Below are 22,161 nucleotides of genomic sequence, written 5' to 3' on the forward strand. Positions count from 1 at the left end.
AAGGGCACAACAATGAGACGGCGGTTAGGTAACCAAGACAAGGCCCAGCACGCACTGTCAGTGACCCAGGTTAAAGCGTTTATATATGAGGCCTCATACCATTAATAATAATTACGGGAATCACAAACAGCAGCTGTATTAACAATCTAAATGTGTTGCAATCTATTATTCCTCTTTTCTGATTTATGCGTGCACCATGTAACCAAACGTCTTTTCAGCGAATTTTAAAAATTACGCACGTCTTTTTTTTTACACTTCAATAATTTCCATCAAACTGTTCAGTGGAAATGAGCAGCTTTGAGTTTTATGTGTTTTTGGGGTGAAAAACACACCAATAGCTGACTGATAGCTGTCGTTACACGCAGGCTAAACTTCACACGGATGTGCAGCCGCTGGTGCCAAAACTCGCGCGTAATTGACACATAGTAATTCAGCGTGTTGGTCTCTTCCTGGATTAACGGCTAAACGGAGCAGCCAAAACGTCTCACACGGATAATATCTGGCTGAATTCCCACCACAACTACCAACACGTTACGGTACAGGACGGTTGGACCGTTCGCTGCATCCCTGTCAGGAGAAAGGAAAAAAGCGATCCAACACTGAACTCACCCATCGTGTTAAAGCCGCAAATGAAGAATACGGTGTCCGCTTCGTGCCTCCTGCGTGGATCCTGCTCCGCGTCCAGCGTGTCCACCGTCCCCACAATCGCGTCCAAGAAAATCTTCTTGTGCGATAAGGAACGAGAGGGACAAAATTCTCGATCTGTTTCCTGACGGCGCCGGAGACAGGCTTACATTTCAATCTGTTGAAATCAAGAGGCCGGGCTTCCACAGCGTCTCCCCCGCTGATTGGCCAACTTCTCCCATCTAGTCTTGAGATCGCACAGAGCTGCGTCGCCATTGGTCCAAAAAGTTTGACATGACAAGTCCACAGAGAGCCCCGCCGCCCTCCTCCACCTCCTCCTCGTCCTACTCTCCCATCAGAAAGCAAAACTGGGGATATGCCACCATGAATGCGTTTGTTATTGACACAGATAGGGTGAGTATAATGCCATATCAAGATTTTGGATCAGATCTTGCAGCAGTGATGTGACGCTGGATGAAAAGATGCGTGAAAGCAGCCCGTTGGCGGAGATCCCAAAGTAACACCACTTGAAAAAATAGTCAGATTTTCAGAAAAGCGCATCAGTTTGTGCCTTTTAAACCCCACTAACCAAAAGTTGCATTTACTTATATTTAATGCCTGTGTCTTTATACTAACAATTAACCCCCTAAACATAAAATAAAACGTCGATTCTGCTGTCAAAGGCTGACTTTGGGTGGCTTTACGCTCCACTACACCAGCCTTCATGTCAAGCTTTTAAATGGCATCATTAAGGAAATGGCAGGAAATGAATGATTGGTTTAGAGTAATGCATTTAGCTGCGAGATGTTTCTAAATCATATTTCAATGTGAATGTTGAGGATTATCAAACCTTTTCTCAGCTAATAGTCGACCATGTTTTTATTCATTCTCTCTTTAACGCATCAAAATCGAGACTGTTACACTTTGCAAAACACACCAAAAACAAATCCCTTCACGGCACAACGGTTTTCTGAAAATAAAGCCATCAAAAGGGGAACACCTTTGGAGAGAATCCTTCTCGTCGTGCAATTTGGGAATAAATGAATTAAAGAAACCGCAGACAGTTTTGACTGTTGTGCCAATTTCAAACAGAGTATTGTTTGATTTATGTAGACACGTGAAACGAACATTACACTTTAAAGTGTTGTCTTAACTCAATCATTGTCACTTTTTTCATTTTAAGCTAAAAGGTTCTTTGATTTGCATGAAGGCTTTGCACCGGACAGGCCAAATGTTGCCTTTTCTTGCAGCCAATTACGCATAGCACGCGTTAATGGTACGCAGGCTTTCTGAGCTCTTCTGATAAAATAATTACCTTTTATTTCTTGACCTTTACATAATTGGCTCTCAGGCTCTAAGTCTGCAGACCAGTGTCTTACAAAGGGATTATTTCCAACTTTATTACCTCTGCATACGTGTGCTCGCTGCAGAGAGAAACCCCACTTGCAAGCAATAAGAAAGATTTGTTGCTGCCCGACACCAGAAACAAACACACGCCATAACTTTGCGCCTTCACTCTCTCTCTCTCCCCGTTTTTGACACATGCTTTGGGTTTTCTCGTGTCATTTTTTTTAAAAGGCCACGGCGCATGACTGACCTTCATCTCTGCACAAATCTGAGGGGATCAGCGCGCATGTAAACATCAAACAGCACCCCTGGAACAGCCGAGCAATTAGGAATATTGTTGAAAAGCGGCTTTGAGGGGCCAGAAATGTACACAAAGTGGTCCTCGGTATTTGTTTCAGCAGGCACAGTCTTTGAGGACTGGATACTGGAGGAGGGAAACGTATATTTGGTTTGGTTTTCCCACCTTTTGAGGATGGCGCAAAGCTCTGAAAGTGCACAAATTACAGTGCAGCAGTAGAAGTCAGGTAAACTTGTCTTTTAAGGAGGTGTAAATGTTTTTGTATGGGGATATTTTTGCTTTTGCACGATGACTTCTTTTGTCTCAAGACGACGAATTTGGAGCCTGAGTTGACATTTTTTTTCTTCTTTAAAAAAAAAAAAATTTTAGCACCGCATCAGCGCCTGTGCCCCCCCACCTGCCCGTCCTGTGCAGCTCCCAGGCCACTAATGCGTCAAGGATAATGTTTACTGTTGAGGGGCGCAACGTGCTCGACTTGTTTCCACCGAGGTGCCTCTGGTGGCTGAAATAACCAAAAGGTCAGTCGAGGGATCACAGGTCTGCGTAAAACTGCTCCATCTTCACTTTCAGACGCGGATGCTCCTTGATGCGTAAATTTGTTTAATGTTTTGTTTCTGGACGGAATAGAGTGCAGGCACAGCGAGGGGATCATGGGCACATTTGTGTACACGTTTGTCTGATTAATGACGCCAAAGAGCAACTGGGAAATATTATTATTAGAGCGCATGGCTGCAAAAAGAGAATGGGAGCTTATTAGAATGATTATTTTAAATTCAAATGTAGCCAGAAATAAAGATGTGATAATTACACTCAGAAAAGTGCAACAAATTATTATTATTATAATATAGATATTTTATTATTAGCCAAAAAGAAACCTTATAATAATAATAATATAATTAAGGACTAAGGGAGTCTCCTGTCTTGGGGGTATTTAGGCAGCAGCCTAAATGTACAAATATACATGTCACCTATTTATTTTTTCCCTAAATACTGTTTGTGTTTCTGATGTTTTACTCGGCTGGGCTCCTTTGTCGGAGGCCGTTTAGCGCAGCGGAGCCTCCACGCATGATTTCCAGCCTCTACATGGCTGTCACATGCCTGTACTGCGCACAAGCCCCCAAAATCGTCCGTGTCGAATTGAATTGTTCATAGCGCGCGTGAAGGAAAGGCATCACTTGTCAGACTAACTGTGCAACAAATGGACTCAAAGCTTCGACAAGCAAAACTCTTCTCCCCCCCCCCCTCCTCCTTTAATCTAAAACGGTTTCTATGAGCTTTTGCTTCTGTGACACACTTTTTTAAAATTATATTTAAATCAATAATGAGCTTCGCTAGACCTATTCGCAAGAGAAGCTTTCAAAATAAAAGCGCATAAATAGATTTGGTAATGTGTATTATTTATTTTTGATTTAAAGCTTCCTCTGTTGGATGCCTTTTTAGTTCAGCTCTTTCTCCTCCTGTTTTATGCAGCCCAGCAGACTCTTTTGTTTCATGCTGAGTGTGTGTAGCACCAGCTCCCCTCCACACTCCATTATCCATATTTCAATGCTTGGAAGGCATTTCGTAAATAATATCATATCGTCCCATATTCGGTTTCTTACACTTCCTCCTGTTTGTTTGCATCGCTGACCTGCAGCCTTTGAGCTCTCTCCAAGCATTAGAGTAACTTTTCAGAAGTTTGTGTATCACTTTACAAATATGCTCAAACTATACAAACAAAACGAAACAAAAAAAAAACATACTGGACAAACCTCAGACAGAATTCTACCAGCCTACCCCCACAATATTTCTTGCAGTAATTCAAAAAGAGATTACTTTGTATTAATTGTTTGTTCCTGTTGTTTGCAGACTGTGTTTGCTGAATCTGTGCAGCAAACATAAGCTCCAACAGCTGGGAGGTGAAGCCAGATAAACTACAGCACATGTAAGTGTGTTTGATTTGGTGCAGGCAAAATGTCTATTTTTTTGCTCTAATTCTTTAAGATGAATGCATGTTCTGTTAAGGGGTTCCTCATCCGGTTTAAAAAACTGGGATGAAATCAACATTTTTCAGCTAATTTCCAGATAAATATGGAATCTGTGCGTTCTTATCACAGCAGAAACACACATGCATCTTTTAATTTGGAATGCTCGAACGTCACTTCTCTTAAATTAGTGCAAAACACAATGTTTTTTTCCTTTTTAAACACTCACATTCACAAGAAAAGGTTAGAAAAGTGTCCATTCTTGCTGCTCTGGAGAGGAAAAATGTCCATAAATTACAGGTTCAATTTAAACATCTCTAATTTGAGCAGAAGTGGAGCAGTTTTAAGGGGGAAAAGCGCACAAACCACCTCATCTTGTTTACCTGTACTTACAAAGCAGCCAGAAAGCGGGATGGCACAGACACTCCCACCTCAACTATCTCCTTCATGTGTGAGCAAAGTCACTTTACCACGTTTTGTGTCTTAATTTCCACATTTTGAACAAGTGAAGACACGAGGAGCTCAGCAGTTGTCACCACACGGCTGCAGTTGCTGGAAAACTCAGACTGTGTTGGGTTTAAAGTCTGGGACTGTTTTGGTTTCAGCTAAACTACAAAGTCGTTTAAACAGCTGATAATTGCAGCAGGATTTCGATTAATCTTGATCGAAACAGCAGCAGGGGAAACCCCCCCACCCCCCTCACATGTTGCGCAAGTCATCTGTTCTCAGGACTGTGCGGTGGAGTCAAGTTTGATCCAGTGGATAAAATATGCGTAATGATCTCCAATCAGGTAAAACAATAACTTCTATCTGATATAGCTTTTATTCAAAAAAAAAAAAAAAAAGGTTTAGATTAGAAACCTCATCCAGATTTTTGTCGTCCAATTGTAGCTCATGGTGTATTTTCTTCAATTTGTTTCGATAAATTAATCCATCGACGCCAATAATCGTAGCAATATGGATGTGCGACTAGACTAAATTAACCTTATTGTTTATGGAAACTGGGAAATTGTCATTTTTTCTTATCGAAATACATCAATAATCTGTAAGAAACGCGATGATGTGAGGTAGTGGATTCTGCGCTCTCCTGAAGTCATCAATAATCAATGGAATGTCACTTCGATCTGATTAATGAAAAACTATTTTAAAAGTGTTTTTCTTTTCCTAGCTTTACTAAATATATCTGAGCTACTTATATGCAATCTTTCCCGAACTCCAATAAATCAGATTACACGTTTATCTTTCAGGATAAAAGAAAAGCAGACTAATAAAGTGACAGATTTCACATATATATAAATGAGTAATTTTCATTTTACCATGATAAAACGCGCAATTAAATAAGCCAGAAATAATAAATACCACATAATTTTGTCAGAATTTAAACAAAACGGACAATACATGTTTGAAAGAAGTTCATTTTCCTCCTATAATAATTAATAATACATGCAGCAACCATAACAGCTTAAAAGCAAATTCCAAAAATAATTTCAGTCATTATTTTTTTATATATTTATATAAATTTTAATATTATTTCAAAGTTAACAGTGTTACTTAGACCGTCATTTCTATTCTTGTAGTTGCTAACAGTATTATTAATTATTATTATTATTACTTTAGGGCGCACCAGTAGTCTTTTTATCTATTTCTTATTTTTGTGTCATTTTCACATCCATCCGCCTAAATTAGTTGCATCCTCACGTCACTTCACTTTCCATCAGTGGGCCTGAAGTTCAACATTTCAAAACACACTCTCAATCAACCAGCTGCTATTCTGACTATAATGCCCTGAACTGCTTCCGCTTTGGTGCAGGAGGAGAATATAAATATATACAAGTTTTTCTTATCTACAGCCTTCGGACGCAGCAGAGTCGCTCAGAATCTTTTTGGAGAAAACAGAAGTAGGGGAAAAAAGTTCCTGGTTTAATGTTTCCAGTGAGATCCTGCGGGAAATCCAAAGTCACCACTAATGGCTTATTATGGGGACGCGCAGTGATTTCTTGCCTCGCAGAGGGTCTGGAGGTCTGTCATCTCATGCTAACTGTCCCCAAACTGACTGACGTGTGCAACAAGATACACTGAGTTTAGAGTTATGTGTGGAGAAACGAGGCCCTGCAGTTTGTCGCCCGGAAAAAAGCGCAACTAATCCGGGTTAAGAAGGCGCAGAAAGCGTGGAAGCGCCTCCAGCTGCTTTGATACAAATAAGAGCAGACTATATGGATGTTTCAGGCTGTTTTTTTTAGAGTCGTGCCATCGCTTAGGCGCCTTTAAAATAACCCGCACTGATGACTCTAACCTTTGCAGCGGTGACACCATTAAAGCCTCTCTGCAGGTTAGCACTTCTCTGGACTGGACTTGGCCCGGTAACGTTAGTGCGGCCTTAATGAGGACGAACGCAGGTTAACGAGTCGTGTTTCAGAAGGGCCAGGCAGCGGCTCGGAGCGGAGAGGGGACACAAAGAAACAATATTTACGACACTTAACGCATACATCACTTTGACATCTGTTCGTCTGGCACCTGGCATCCATTAGTATTAAATATTTCATCCCGCCCTAATTTGGAGCCCCTCTTTGTCCCGGGATGCTGAGAGGGAATAAAAAAAGAGGAGAGCTTTTACCTTTAAACTGCGCCTTTTACGGAGCGCTTTGCTTGGTGCAGAAAAGTGCAAATGGGGTGTTGATACAGACCACACCGCCGCGTTCTGCGCAACGAGGAATCGTTGAGTCATACCTGGAATGGGCTTATATTAAATTTCCTCATCCATTCACATCCCCACATGAGCACAGAAACATTCCTGCAATTAGTCAGATTTGGGCACACGAGCGTCAGATTCGTATTTTTCTTTTTTTGCGCAGCGTTATTAGATTACCCAGCAGGCTGAGTGTTCAATATCCTCACACACAAACAGAGGTCAGATGTAGAATGTCAGGGGAGGACTTTGACAGAGCGCTGCAGGCCCTCTGATATTTTTGTTATTGAATTTGGGAACCTGGCGCCGAGAAAATAAATGATTGGAAAATTAGGGATGATAGAAATTAGATTTTTTTTCCCTCCTCTTTGGAACATGAAGTTAAATTGCGCGTAATTTGGTTCTTTCTCCTTTAAAAAGAGAAGAATACTTTACAGGATTAAATCACAGCTGAGGCCCTTTTTTATGGTGACACTGACATGGAAATGAAGTGCGGCATTATTTAAATCTTTTATTGCAGCTCAGGTGGAGGTGAGCTGGTTTTATTTGCGGTGTGGCCTAAAATAATAAAGGAGGACATTGCTGAGCAGCAGACATTCAGGCCAGAACTCTCCGCTTGTTCTTTGGTAATATTAATTTGAAATAAAACCAAACCAATCTGTTTTAATCTCCTTTAGCCTCCTTGTGTGTCCATGTTGGTCTGACCAGGCTCACTGATGCTGCTGATTCTGTGCCAATACGCTGAAACCACACCGGATAGCGATACGGTGGCGCCATCTGCTGGACATTTAGGAAAACAGATTGAAAAAATGGCTTTCAGGCACTGAGATAATACTGAATAGTATTGTGCAAAACTAATAATGAAGGCTTAATTCATTCTGAATAGTACAGAGTCTGACAATTTACTGTTATTTTATGTTCTTTCCCTGTTTTCAGATAACTACAAAACCTGTAAATTTACACACAAAAATGTTTCAATTTCCATGTTAACCCCATTAGAAAAAAAAACCAAACATTGTCCACATGGTAATAATCCCAGAAATGGACTTTCCTTATTTAATAAAAAAAATACATATAATAACTAGCAAAACTCATGAAATATAAGTATTAATCTTCATGTTAACTGTAAAAAAAAAGGCCCAAAAAAGGACCAAAATTGCACATAACGTCCATATTAAAGAAATCTATTTTTATAAATATTAATTTGGGGATTTTGTTGTTGCCGTTTTGTTTTTAAAATGTGTAACTGTAAAATAGCACTGCTTTGATGTGTTTAAATCAGCTAAAATAGAATCCTGTCTCAGATATTTGCCGTTGTTTTGACAGTTTTTGAATGTTTAATTGTCTATTAACAGACTTTTTTTTGCACCCTTGCTGCCAGATTATCACCTTTTTCATTAAAAAAATACAGTAAATGTTTTTATATAACTCAATTTATCAGAAAGCATCAACTCAGATAAATGATTTTTGCAGTGCAATTAACAACTGTTGCAGCTAAAGTGAGGGAGTGTGTTCATACACAGTCGCGGTTGCACAAATAAACAGATAAAAGCTTAAGATCAGTGAGCTGACCATCCCTCAACTACAACAGGCTGCAGACAGAGAAACAACGGGATCAAACTGCCAGATTTGCCACCGAGAAACTGTTAATCTGTAGATACGATTGTGCAGGGATACTGCTGTGTTAAAGGGGATCTGTGCTGCAGTGGCATCGACTTTCAGGCTAAAGTGAAGTGAACTCCACCCGCAGTTTGTGGTTGGTTATGGGAGCTGGAGGAGGGCTGATGTGAGGAGTCTGTCTCACTTTTAATGTGGTCCTGCAGAGGGCAACCAAGTATCACACAAGTCAGACAGCTAGGGGTCTCTAAAGAAGCTTTTTGTGCTCAGAATTAAGAGGTTTGGGGTAAAGGTGGCATCCAATCATATGATAAGTGTCTTTTCAAAATCATTTGCACTACCGTTCAAAGGTTTGGGGTCACCCAGGCAATTTCATGTGTTCCATGAAAACTCATACTTTCATTCATGTGCTAACATAACTGCACAAGGGTTTTCTAATCATCAGTGAGCCTTTCAACACCATTAGCTAACACAATGTAGCATTAGAGCACAGGTGTGATGGTTGCTGGAAAAGTTCCTCTGTACCCCTATGGAGATATTCCATTAAAAATCAGCTGTTTCCAGCTATTTCTAAGTGACCCCAAACCTATGAACAGTAGTGTATATAGTGGTCTGATCTGTGTGGGTGTCCAGCTTTCTCTGTTTCCTCAGTGCAACACATTAAGATGAGGATGAAGACTGCAACAAGGCTGAAACAGGTAGAGACTGCAAATATAATGTTTTCAACTTTAAATAGACAGTGTCAGAGAAACAGCTTCTGCAAAACTGCAAAATACAGACAGATGCTCTATTATAGCTTTTTAATGCAAAAAAATAAATAAATGAATGGCATTTTTAACTAATCAAGTGTTGCAAACATTAAAAAATAATAATTACTGTAGTCTTTACGGTGCTTACATCTGGATTGTACATAAACCAACATTTGTGAGGCTGTAGCAGAAGGAAAATCTCACATGTCTAGTGGATGTGCTCAAAAATATCAATTTTCAAGGTGATTGAAAGAATTTAAGAGAGACTGCATTTTCTTTAAAAAAAAACAGTGTTGATTAATGCTCCTCTTGTAGTAAATAACTGAATATAATCTGTGTTTCAGAGCTGCAGAGCTTCTAAAGAACCTACTGTGATGCATTTGCATGTAAGTAAACCTCCAGCTCCAAGCATTTTTGTGATGTTACCTCATTGTATGCACCTCTATAAATATTACAAATATCTAAACATCTCTGTGTAGATATGGATTAAATTTATAAGTTTATAGAGTTGTGCCTGCTTTAAATGACAACATAAGTTCACAGCTTTCTTCCTTATATTGGTCGGGTTACAATCACTGCAGCAGCTACAATTTTAACAATCTGCAAATATTTACCAGTGTTTCAATGTATTTCTTCAAAAGGTCTACTCCAAAATAAGCTTATTTGCTGCAGACTACATGATAATTGAACACAATCCTTCTTTTTCATCCCATATAGAACCAACATGGACTGTGGCTACAGCAAGGGTGGAAACAATTCAGCTAAACGGTAAGTGCTGTTGTCTTATTTAAAGCTACTTTGTTTGATTTGTGCATGCTGTTTTTAAAGTGTCAATGTTTCACCGCAATCTACAAATCCAACTGGTGGTATGATTGTCTTATTTGGAAATCAAGACAAATATTCAGTAACATAAGCATCACACTGCAGACACAGAGCTTAAAAGAGAACAATGTGGCTTCAAAACTTTATGATTTTTCTTGATTTTCCTGCTTCGGGTCAATTAAATATGATTTTTTTGTGTTATTAGGATAGCTAGTTCACGCAAAACGTCAAATATTTGCAACTGAATTTCAAAATTCTCCCCCAAAAAAGATGTTGATTGAGGAGCCTCTTGTCTTAATTTGTATTTTTACCAAACTTAATGTCATAATTTGCCTCTTGACATTCCATTTTCAAACTCCCCTTACAAAAACCCCATGGACACACATAAACAATCCTGACTTCCTGACACTTCCACCGAGCAGCGACGCACAGCTGCTGCATGGTCAAGCAGCCTCACAAGACTCCTGTTTACTGCAGGGAGACTGATGTGGCTGCCAAGTCATTATCCCCCTGCAGCCCCTCTCCAAAATGCTAATGGCATTTACAGGAGAGGACAGCGGAGGCAGGTGCAGCTGCTGGAGCGTGATGTTACACTGAGACACCATATTGGGCCGAGGAGCAACAGAGGGGTCATTGTGCATCGGTGTTTAGGTGACGGATAATCAGCAACACAGGAGTCCGATAAGCATCTCAGGGGTTTAAACTGCTCCACTGCCAGGTCACTGTTTGAGCCAACATGTGGAGTTCAGTCTGAGATGGTGAAAATAGACGGCAGAGTGGTGCTTTGGTGGGAGTTTGGTTAAACTGGGATGGATTTACAGAAGCACAGACTGCAGTGTTTGTTAAAGTTCAGGAATCTACCGCTGAGATTTATTCAGCATTTTTTAAATTCATCCAACCTGAAATGTTGAGCTGCTGTCCCAGTTATGTTGCACTTTCCATAACTACAGATACAAAACAATGCACTGTGCATTAGTCTCAAGAAGTATCATGAAATGTAATTTAGGGCAACTTTTCCTAATTTAGAAAATTCTTTCTGTCGGAAGTTGAGCTCAGGAAACAACTAGAGGCTAATGAACAAACATGAGAGCTTCAGGCTGCTGGTTTAGTTAGATAGTAACTGGTTTCACTATTTATTGCCACCATGCTTTAATTTTTAAGCCATTAAAATACTTGAAAATAATAATGATTTATATATGATAGGATTTTTCTTCTCCAAATTGCTTTACTTTTTCTCCCACATTCCAAATTTTACTAAATATGACTATAAAAAAAGTTGTTTATTTCAAAAGCTTAACTACTGGAGTTATACTTTAAAAACAAATCCAACACAAATGGATGAGATTAAAAAACAGTGGAGTACTGTAACATTCAAAAACATGAAAAGCTGGAGAAATAACAGCAAATATCTGCAAAACAGTAACTTTTTTAAAGCTGATCCACACAGAATCAAACGGTGTAACTGTATAATCATGCATTTTTACTCATATTTGTAACAAGTACAACTTTTGATGTGGAAGTTATTTACAGCTTTGGCTTGTTTTTTGTTTGTTTGTTTTTGCAGTCATCATGTAAATTAAACTATTTTCTGTGATTTTACCCGATACTGTTTGTAATTTAAAAGGGTTTGAAAAATATTTTGCATTTTTACAACTCTTAATATATGATTTTCTTTTGAAAAACTAGAAGTAACACGTCTGTAAAATAATAGTATATTTGCAAATCAAAACTGAAGAAATAAAGTGCACTTTTATAGAAAAACATACAACCACTGCTTGGAAAAAAAATTGACTTTTGATTCTCACACTATCACAGTTTTGGACGGTTTTCTTGGGGTTAAAATATAAATTATTAATTAGTTTTCTGTGTGATTTGACTTGATATTATCTGTAAAAAAAAAAGAGGGAACATCTGAAAGCTTCTTTGTTTTGTTTTTTTGCCTCCTACATCAGCAAAAGAAGAAAAGAAAACGTGCATTTCCAAAACAAACTTGCTGCATATTCGACTGTGATTGAAAAAACAAAAACATCAAATCATTCTCTTGTGTTAAACTTGAGCACAAACAGTAGTGTATATGGTGGTCTGATCTGTGTGGGTGTCCAGCTTTCTCCGTTTCCTCAGTGCAACACATTAAGATGAGGATGAAGACTGCAACAAGGCTGAAACAGGTAGAGACTGCAAATATAATGTTTTTAACTTTAAATAGACACAGTGTCAGAGAAACAGCTGCTGCAAAACTGCAAAATACAGACAGATGCTCTATTATAGCTTTTTAATGCAAAAAAATTAAATGAATGGCATTTTTTAAGTAATCAAGTGTTGCAAACATTAAAAAATAATAATTATTGTAGTCTTTATGGTGCTTACATCTGGATTGTACATAAACCAACACTTAGTGGAACTCTGCAACATTCTGCAAGATGAGGGGCAAAAATTCATGGGAACTGAAGCACAATTTTGAAGCTTGGGAGATATTAATAACTAAAATGTTATTTATAATTTGGTTAATCCCCAGATGTGGCTTTCTGTTTAATTGCAGGCTGCAGTAATATTTATTAGAAGTCTCCTTGCTGTTCAGGTCTCAAAGTGTCAGTTGAGCTGCTGACTCCATGTGAGAAAACTCTCCCTTTGGCTGAGGAGGGATTGGGGATGGAGAGCTGAACAACAGAGTAAATATTTGGCCATGGAGAGCTCTTGGGAGCCGCAGAGGGCCCTCTCTGGCTGAAGCCCTGCGGGTGTTAAATAGATTAAGGGGGCTGTTGGGTCATTGTGGAAATAGAAATTCCCGCTCTTTGGACACGACTTTTTCTTTGCCTTTGCGTGTTTTTGCTCTCCAATCGAGTGGCCTCTGCAAACTATCCACTCCTAACCTGCAGTACTGTAATCCTCTGCTGTTTGTCAACCACGAGGAGGGCCGCAGTGTACACAGAAATACGGGAGGAGTCCGTGTATTGATGGCAAACACTTAAAAAGCTGCTTCTTTGGGTTTAATGAATACGCGATGCGGTGCGTAAAAGTCATTAACGGTGGGGGGAAAAAAAGCTCGGATAAGGGTGAAGTTTTGAGCGTTGAGGGCTAAAATAATAAATAAATAAAGGTCACTGCCTTTGTTGAACCCTGGAAATCTAAAAGGAGTTTAATACGTTCTGAATTACGCTTGTAATATTGCTCGGGGCTATAGACTTGGCGGCAGTAGACGCAGAGCAGTAGATAGTGTCCCAGATCCTATTCAGCTCCACTGAAAACCATGACAACACGGAACAAGCTCGGATTTATCCTGCAAAGTTAAAGGACATTGTGCCGGGGCGTCAATCAGGCATTATTGCGGGACTGAACAAATGCAAAATCTTGACTGGAACAAATGCTTCCAACGGGTCTCGGACGCGGGGCTACATTTTCCCCCTTTGTTCCCCTTCTCTGGTTGGCATGTATTTGTGTTCCCCCTCGTCCGACCACCCAGGACGAACTGGGGAGGCAGGTCCACCACCAGCAACACCAGCAGCAGCACTCCGCTCCTCAGGCACCAAGCTGAAGTGGATGAGGGTCCATATCAATATCAAATACTTAGAGAAGAAGAGAGGGGAAAAAAGCGAAACCCAGCCCCCACATAAGGCTGGATTCACGCTTTGCATTTAATGCGTTTTATATGAGACTAAAAGAGCAAAACACCAGCGCGTAAAGCGTCCTGATTGGGCCACTTTATCATGGCTGGATATGATTTTTAAAAGTAATTTAAAGAGGAAAAGTTCAGAAAAGTAATGCATTAGAAGCCACAGGGGGTCCTTTAAAGTTGTGCGCCTGCAGAATGATGGATTATTGCTAATTTGTCTTGATTACCAATTAATAAAATCTTGTCAGGGGCAATAAATCACTGATGCAATTCATCAGAAAGTGAATCAGGATGTTTGGATGGATGAGCTGCAAAGATTTATAAGGTGCAATTAATTTGCCCTTCAGAAATCTGTGATGATTATTATTTTATATAAGGAAAACACTTGTGCTTTTAATATATAATATTTTCCAGCAGTTTTCCTATAAAGATATATTCCATATGATCACAGCAGTGTTTTACTGTATTGTCATTTATTATCTCTTCAGTTTTCTCCTTTAAACTATTACTGGAGGTTAAAAATCGCTTCTTAAAATTGAAATTTACAAATTTTCCGTGCGTAAAAATCCCCAAAAACACTAATAAATCATCCAGAAAAGTCAAAAAGAAGGACCATTCCCTAAAATGTCAAAAAGAGACCACTAGAACAAATGTTTGGGAATCCTCAGACCACCATAAAACTTCTCACGCCCGCGCTTTGCGCGCCTCTAATGGGAATATTAGTTAAACCAACTCGCAGGCATCGACGCTAATTGCTCACTTTGTATGCAAATATTGGACACGTTTGTTTGGTGAGGAGAGGAGGGGAGGGATGAGGTGGAGGAGGGGAGGAGAGTGAAGGGGGGAGAGTTTGATGATGGGACGGGCTCTGTTGTCAGCTGCCACCCAAGACGTGATTCAGCTCCAACAATTACCATTATCTGTTACCCAGTTTGACGATACGGGACGAATCTGTAATGATGACGAGTGTTTCCTTCGCTCATTGTTGAGCTTTTTTAGACTGTCTCTCTCTCGGTCCACACCTAACTATCATTGGGTGACAACACTCCAGCTATTCAGGTACTCAGCGGAGGAGGAGGCTTTATAAGCAGGAGTGTTTGCAGCTTATGGAGAGCTGTTTGTGTCAACACTGAGTAGGCACACACTGGTGTTTGGACAGTGCGTAAAGAGGATCCTGTGCGTTTTTTCTCCCCTTTTTTTTGGATAGATTTACTTTGAGTGTTTGCTGCTTCTTTTTTAACGGGATTTCATGAGAGGACGACATGGCTGCACCCACCAAGTTCAGTTTTTCCGTCAGGAGCATCCTGGATCTGCCGGAGCGGGATGCGGACGCAGCGCCGAGGTCCTCCCCGGTTTACTCCTCCTGCTCCTCCAGCTCACCCTACACCTCCTGGACGGAGTGCGACCGGAGCCCCTGCATGTGTAAGTTCATGATTGAAGCAAATATGCTGATTTTTATGAGTATTTCTGTTCTGAAAAAGAAAAACAAACATCTTTATTCTGAAACTGACTTTTTTACAGCTTTATTTAGACATTTGGATATGACTAATAACCTTGAAAATTAAAATAAATTCCAATTTTAAGGATAGATAGATAGATAGATAGATAGATAGATAGATAGATAGATAGATAGATAGATAGAATCATTTACAGTTTTTCAACACTATTTATTCTCATTTGTACATGTTCTTGTATTGGTTCCTGTAGCCTCAGATGAAGGCAGCTTCGAGGCCTCTCCAGACTCAACCAAGCCAGATGACCCGTCCCTCGATTCGGAGCCAGAAAGGACCAAAAAGAGCAAAAAGCGCCGCGTTTTGTTCTCCAAGGCCCAAACCCTGGAGCTGGAGAGACGCTTCCGCCAGCAGCGCTACCTGTCCGGTCCGGAGAGGGAGCAGCTGGCCCGCCTCCTCAGCCTGACCCCCACCCAGGTGAAGATCTGGTTCCAGAACCACCGCTACAAGATGAAGAGAGGCCGAGCAGAAGGAGCGCTGCAGGACTTGGAGATACCGCAGCCTCCGCCGCTGCTGCGCAGAGTCGTTGTTCCGATCCTGGTGCGGGACGGGAAACCTTTTCACACCTGCTTACTTGACACGGAGAAAGTCGGCTGTTTACCTCCATCCTCTCCCTTCCCTTTGGCCTACCCGTCTCTGCAGCATCCCTCCGCGGTTCCTCTCCCTCCGAGGTACCAGCAGCACTTTCCGGCCGCGGCGGCCTCCAGATGGGCCTGGAGAGACTTTTGGAGCGACTCAGTCCCGTTTAATGCCTTCAAGTGAAGGCCTCGTTTTCAATGCACAAACTCATTTAGAAGGGCATCAAATGTTTTCTGAATGTTTTGGAAATTTTCGAGCTACTTAAACATTTAGATTTTTAAAATAGAAGGAAAAGAAATTTTGCACATTTTTATTTGGATATTTTTACGCGTGTATGTGACTGTTTATGAAAGACTTTCTCTGACATGGCTTACTGGTGTAGCCTGTAGGTTTTTAATTATCCAGCGACATGATGTATTTGTTTGTTTTTAAGCTTGTTTTTAAACATAATATTTGTATAAAATAACTTTTGTTGAAGACAAATGAGATCCAGTAGGCTGCATTAGGCGGTGTCATAGAAGAGGAATGCTGAGCAGCAGAGCCACCAGTAGCCTGGAAGAAGAAATAATGGTATTTGTCGTGTTTAAGGAGACTTTTTAAAAGGTTTAACTGTTTCTTTTTGTGAACAAAACTGTTAATAAAACCTCTCGTATTTAGTACGATACATTTTACAGTGTAATGTGCTTTCTTTTTGTGCTAAACAGAATCTGTGCAAGTCTTTCAGAGGATAAAACTAATAGAGTAAAGCTTGTTCTAAAATATAAAATACCACATGTAGCCTTAAAATAACTTTAATTTGCACAGTCTAAAAATAAGTAGCAGGTCATGACAAGGGCCCCAAGAGGCTTTTATAATGTTAAAAACTAATTATGCACCCAAAAAGCTGAGCAAACATCACTTTCTAAAAAGGACTGGATGTGGTTAAGCATAAGAATACCCAGTAAACATTACAGCCTCTCACTGCAGCGGCCTGTTGTCGTCTGGGACCAGGAGCTGCTTTTCACTCACACAATTAACTTTTGTTATTCTGGGAAAAGTGGGATAAATGCAGCTATTACAGTTTATCTGGAAATCTTAGTGCATGTTTGTGTACTGTAGGTTGGAAGCGGATGTGATTTTTTTTGGAATAAAAAGCCAGAAAATCAGCTATTTTAAACAACAACTCATAATATTTTACAGCTATTGCATGAAAAAAAGGCTAAAAGGGAGGTTTAATTGATATTTTTGCTGTTTTTTTGGGGTGATAAGAACCTTTAGTAGCAAAATTACCTTCATATAGTGTCAGATTTTTGGATATTCTCACATATAAATGACTGATGTGCAGCGTCGCTCACTCTCGTTTGAATATCTCATCCTAAGAAATATGCCTCAGTGTTTAAAATCATGTCAGGTTTTCATCGGTGACGAGGGGGGGGTCCTGTGCTTTCACGCCCCCTATAATGTTGTTTGCTCGTCCTGTGACCCTGCAGCCCATCGTCCCTGTCACCTGGCCCTTTGTGCGCCTCACTGGGGCCACCTTGTATCACATATGGAGGGGACTGGCCGAACCCCTCAGCTCGCTGCATCTCCCCTTAAACACTCTTTTTGTCCGGGTGTCTCCCTGTGAAAGGACCATTGTCCCGCGTCCAAAAGGGACCGAGACAAAATCTTTAGTGTTTCAATTCCCGTGATGTTTAATCAGTCCCTGCGACAAATTTATGAGGTTTAACTGCACAATGGTGTTTTAGAGCATCTTGGGGTTTAAGGGTGACAAAGACAGGCTTTTAGAGGTTGCCATTGGTTTTTTAAGTTGCTCAGAGGAATTGTCTGAAAAGGATGGGCTTGTATTAGCCGGCCCATCCTATAGTTTTACTCACTGGTCGGGCCCCATTCAGGAAAGTTACAAGGTCCACATAAACTGGGCCACAGGCGGAGTTTTGTTTTGTCGCTGCAAAGTTTAATCAATTTTAACTGCAGTGAAAATTAAAAATACTGACTCAGTTTTGTCCATTTTTGCATAGATTGTTTTTGGTATTTTTTCCCCTAACAAACATGTACACAAAACCCTAAACTTTCCTCACAAAACTGGCCTCTGCAGTCTTGTCATTAGGCAATATTTCGCTTGCCGTTGAACATCTACAAACAGTAGGAATGTCTAACTTCATGCATTACATCCAAATAAATTAGATACCCATGAAGTGGCTGCTTGTTTCTACTCACCGTTGTGGTCTTCGGGTAATTTTTGCATCTCTGTCCTGTTAGAAACAGAAAAATCACAGTTAATTTAAGTTGGATGCGCAAGTTTAAGCAAAGATGTGTCTACAGAACAAATGTCTAGAGGACACAGTTTTGGCCTGTTTTTTTAACATTTAAACAAATACTTCTTTCCTGTGATTGTACTCGTGGTGATGTGGAAATGAATGAAAATCAGCAAAATAAAGATTTTAAAAATTATTTATCATTTTTTTTGGTTCAACTTAATTCCAATTCTTCTTTCAATTTAAAGAAGAATTAATTAACAGCAGATATCTGTAAAATAATGATATTTTTGCTGATTTTAGTGTAGTTTCATGGTCAGGTGTTCTAAAGCAACCAATTACTGTACTTTATGTGGACATTTTTATTGTTTTGGAGTGTTTTTGTGGTCAACATGTCTTTGGTGTAACTATATATTACCTGTGATAAATGCAATAAAAATAAATTGCTGAAAAGATTAGTTTTAAAAAACATTTTTACAGTGTACAGCGTTTCTGAATCAAAAGTAAGACAGCAGAATGGTAATATTGTTATAATACTGAATTATTATTGATTTGTTTAGCATATAAGGAGCTGTGCCTTTGTTGGATTTCTTTAAATGTGCCACAAACATTCACCTGGACTGAAGGATGAACACATTTTGGAGGTCAAAGGTCACTGCAGCCTCACACAGTAACACACAAAAACACACAATAAGTCAAAGAATAAATTCACCAATTTTAACTAAATTTCACACAACGCCTCAAAGAATTAAATGATGAAGGAATGAGTTGATATCCAAAAGGTCAAAGGTCAAATCTGGCCTTTACTGGTTATCAGAAGCATCCAACCATGATATTTAACTTTAGCTTTCACTGTGCTATACACCTCCTGATAGTATTTTTTATAATGGGGGTGCATATTGGATTTCTCCCATAAACTATGCCACTACTCACTTTGGCCAACCTATTCACGCACAAATCTTTCCACTTAACCGGAGGGGACATCAATCATTTCCTGCAGTGGAATTAACACGTTATTATGCTTCATGACGGCCCTCTGACACGTCCAGACATAAATGACACATTCACATTGACTGGACAAAGCATGAAAACGAAAAAAAAAACTTCAAGCTAAACTGTAAAATTTGATCCTGACAGACATTGTATGCCTGTCAGTGTTCATTTCGGTGCAGTGCTTTCATCAGATGACACAATTAATGATGGCTATATTATTGTATAGCCTGGTTTACAGAGATTTATCAGATCTTTTACCCAGATCATATATTTTAAAATATGAATCTGCTAATCATACAAATCAATTGAACACTTTAAAGTCAAAATATTACATTTTTTCTCTGTGGAGTAACTGTATTTAAGTCATTTTTTAGGCAGTGCACTACAGGGCTAATATACTCATGTGTACCATCAAATCACACAGTTTTACATATATTGCATGGGTGTTAAGATAACAAATTGCATCTCTTGTGACAAATTTTAGAGTTTGGCTACGTTTTGTAGAGTCAGACACCATATTAAAAATAGAATAGCTATAGCTGAAATTTAGAAACCTGTCATTGGAAGCCATGATTATTTCACTGGCACAGTCAAACAAGTTTGTGTAAGGATATTTATGGTCGTAATGTTTACACAGCTGGAGTTTTATTGTCCACAAATATGCTTATAGAGTTATAGCTTTGAATTTTTGGTATTTTTCAGCCCTTTAAACGAATTTTCAAAAAGATATTCTCACAGTTTGCTCTTCTTCTGTACGTTTCAGCAAAGTTTTTTATGATCGATTTATGCTTTTTGACCCATTTTCTCCACTAGATGGCGGAATAACACACGGTATCACTGCGGAGAGCCCCTCACTCGCCTCATGGAGGAAATGTGACCAAAGGGCGAGCTCAGTTCGTGGGGATGGAGAGAGCAGCTGATCCACTAGAGGCCGTGCTTCACTGACAAACACCAGGTTTTCCCTCTTCGGGTCTCCTTCGCTGTGTTGTTCTGCAGCTGCTGATTGGCCGCAGGAAACATGGCTGCCTGTGACGTCATGCGACAGGATATTTGCTCAAAGGTTGTGTGGCAGAAGTCCAGAGTCAGATTTAGAGCAGGATGGATTTGGAAATCTGTACTACACAAGTATTTAAAATCTCCCATCAAAGTGAGATGAATTGATTGGATCAATTATTATGAAGGAAACAGAGGGTTGTAATTCATTAATAATCAATTAAGGGCTCATGTGAGGCGAAACAGCGCACAGAGGATCCATTTTTTTCTCTGTTTTTGTCACCTTCTGTCTCACTTTCTATTTGTCTTTGCTGCTAAGAGAAAAAAGTTAGAAAGAGGGGAAGAAAAAACTCTAGGAGCAAGCGGATGCAAAAATTACGCACGAATTTTGGAAAGTTTGCTGACAATTACATGAATTATATTGTGGGACAAGTTTCTATTTAACATGGAAAAAGCCCAAATTTCAAATATTAGATGTACAATTTGTTGCCTTTTATACATTTAGTATGCTCAGTAGAATAATAAGGCTGTGGATTTTTTTTTTTTTTTTTTTTTACATTTGGAGGTACATTTGTGGTTCAATAAACGGATATGCAGCAGGATATATATTCTAATATTTATATCAAGGTGAAAGTAATAATATTCTGTGCTTATCTCTCTCTCTCGACATCTCCATGGTGTGTTTATGAGGTAATTTTTCATATTTAAAAAGGAAAAACAGAGCTTACTTTTCATTTCTTATAACAGCAAGTAGCTTCTTTTCACCGTTTTATTGCGCACACTTATTTCTCCAGTCTGGAGCTGCTCTCTGGATTTATATCATGGCACCAAATCAGTTCATAAACAACAACGTGTAGCCTCGATGACAAAAGACTCGCCAGCCTCATAGCCGCCACTTCAAAGTGTCCTCATTATTGTGAGGAATTAGCTGGAACATTTGGACTAATTGCTACTAATTGGCCGTAATAGCCGTGCGCCAGAACAGGGAAAAGGTACTGATTTAAATGATTAAGAATGTCTTTGCGAAAATTCCGCAATTAGGCGACGCATAAGCAAGATTTACCTTGGATGCAGGGGAAGGATGCTGTAAATTTAATTGCCTGTGATTATATGGCCTGCGCATTTATGCACCGCCAACCTCGGTTATCATCCAAACTATTTATCTTTAGCTGTAATATTTAGCCTCGGACTATATAAGTCATTATATATGATTGTAAAGCAAACAGGAAGGACAGGGATTGTTTTGATGGATGTACATGGGGCTCTTTAAATTGCACCTGGAAAGGCAGCCGTGAAATGTACACGGAGACAGTGAAATGCAAGAAAATGTGGATGGTGACCCCCGTGGAAAATCGCGAGGCTGCTGCAGCTTGCACCAGGATACAGCTGTCAAAATCGCACAGGATATTAAAAAACGTGCATGCTACGTTACAAAAAATGACAGAAGAGGGGTTAGAATCACACAGGAGTGAAGCAAATGGCAATGTGGGGCTGAGCTGCCACCAGAAGACGCTGTGCTTCTTTAATTCCTGCATAAGGTGACACCGGTTCAACCTGCAGGAACAGACTTCTGTGGCTTCTGCTGCTGCAAGACTGACAAGAGCTTCATAAAAACCGAATTTTAAGGGCTTTTTCGGTTTTGATTGAATATTTTCACAGCAGCCTTTCAGCTTTGGTATGATCCTGACATCCACAGATTGTGTAAGTCAGACGTTACTGCACTGAGTTTAATTTTTCACTGCATGTATTTGAAATATTCTGTGCGAGTAATTTTGCTGCTGAAATCAAGAGTGTAAAAAAAAATAGCACTGCAGTTAAAATGATTGATTTCTGCCTAAATATTGACCCATTAAATACAAAAGTAAAACAATTGCCTTCTACAATTTCAATACAGTTCAGGTAAAATGAATATTTCTATATGAATTCGCTTATTTCACACATTTCCCAACCATAAAACTAATATTTTAAATGAAATTCGAATGTCAAATGTGCACAGAAAGCCTCCTACATCTTGGACTCAGATATAAGGAACCACAGCATCATTTTTTGACTTCAAAGCTGGTTGCAAAAAAAGGCAAAAAAGAAAAATCTTTCCTTAGGCTTCTGCGTAAAATCTGACAAATGAGATATG

General features: G+C 39.6%; 1 protein-coding gene across 1 annotated transcript; it reads left to right on the forward strand.

The window, feature by feature from the left end:
- Positions 1–14,587: 14,587 nt before the first annotated feature.
- On the forward strand, positions 14,588–16,471 carry nkx2.9 (NK2 transcription factor related, locus 9 (Drosophila)). Its single transcript, XM_022196991.2, has 2 exons — positions 14,588–15,139; positions 15,425–16,471. The coding sequence occupies exons 1-2, from the start codon at positions 14,980–14,982 to the stop codon at positions 15,988–15,990; spliced, it is 726 nt and encodes a 241-aa protein (XP_022052683.2). The 5' UTR covers positions 14,588–14,979; the 3' UTR covers positions 15,991–16,471.
- The last annotated feature ends 5,690 nt before the right edge of the window (positions 16,472–22,161 follow it).

This window comes from Acanthochromis polyacanthus, chromosome 1, assembly GCF_021347895.1.
Source record: "Acanthochromis polyacanthus isolate Apoly-LR-REF ecotype Palm Island chromosome 1, KAUST_Apoly_ChrSc, whole genome shotgun sequence".
Classification (NCBI taxonomy): domain Eukaryota; kingdom Metazoa; phylum Chordata; class Actinopteri; family Pomacentridae; genus Acanthochromis; species Acanthochromis polyacanthus.

What these genes read in the sequence shown, in the direction of transcription:
- nkx2.9 (XM_022196991.2), top strand. Translation starts at nt 14,980, where the DNA reads ATGGCTGCACCCACCAAGTTCAGTTTTTCCGTCAGGAGCATCCTGGAT. An exon ending in CGACCGGAGCCCCTGCATGT is followed by an intron (nt 15,140 to 15,424) that starts GTAAGTTCATGA and finishes TGGTTCCTGTAG; the next exon opens with CCTCAGATGAAGGCAGCTTC.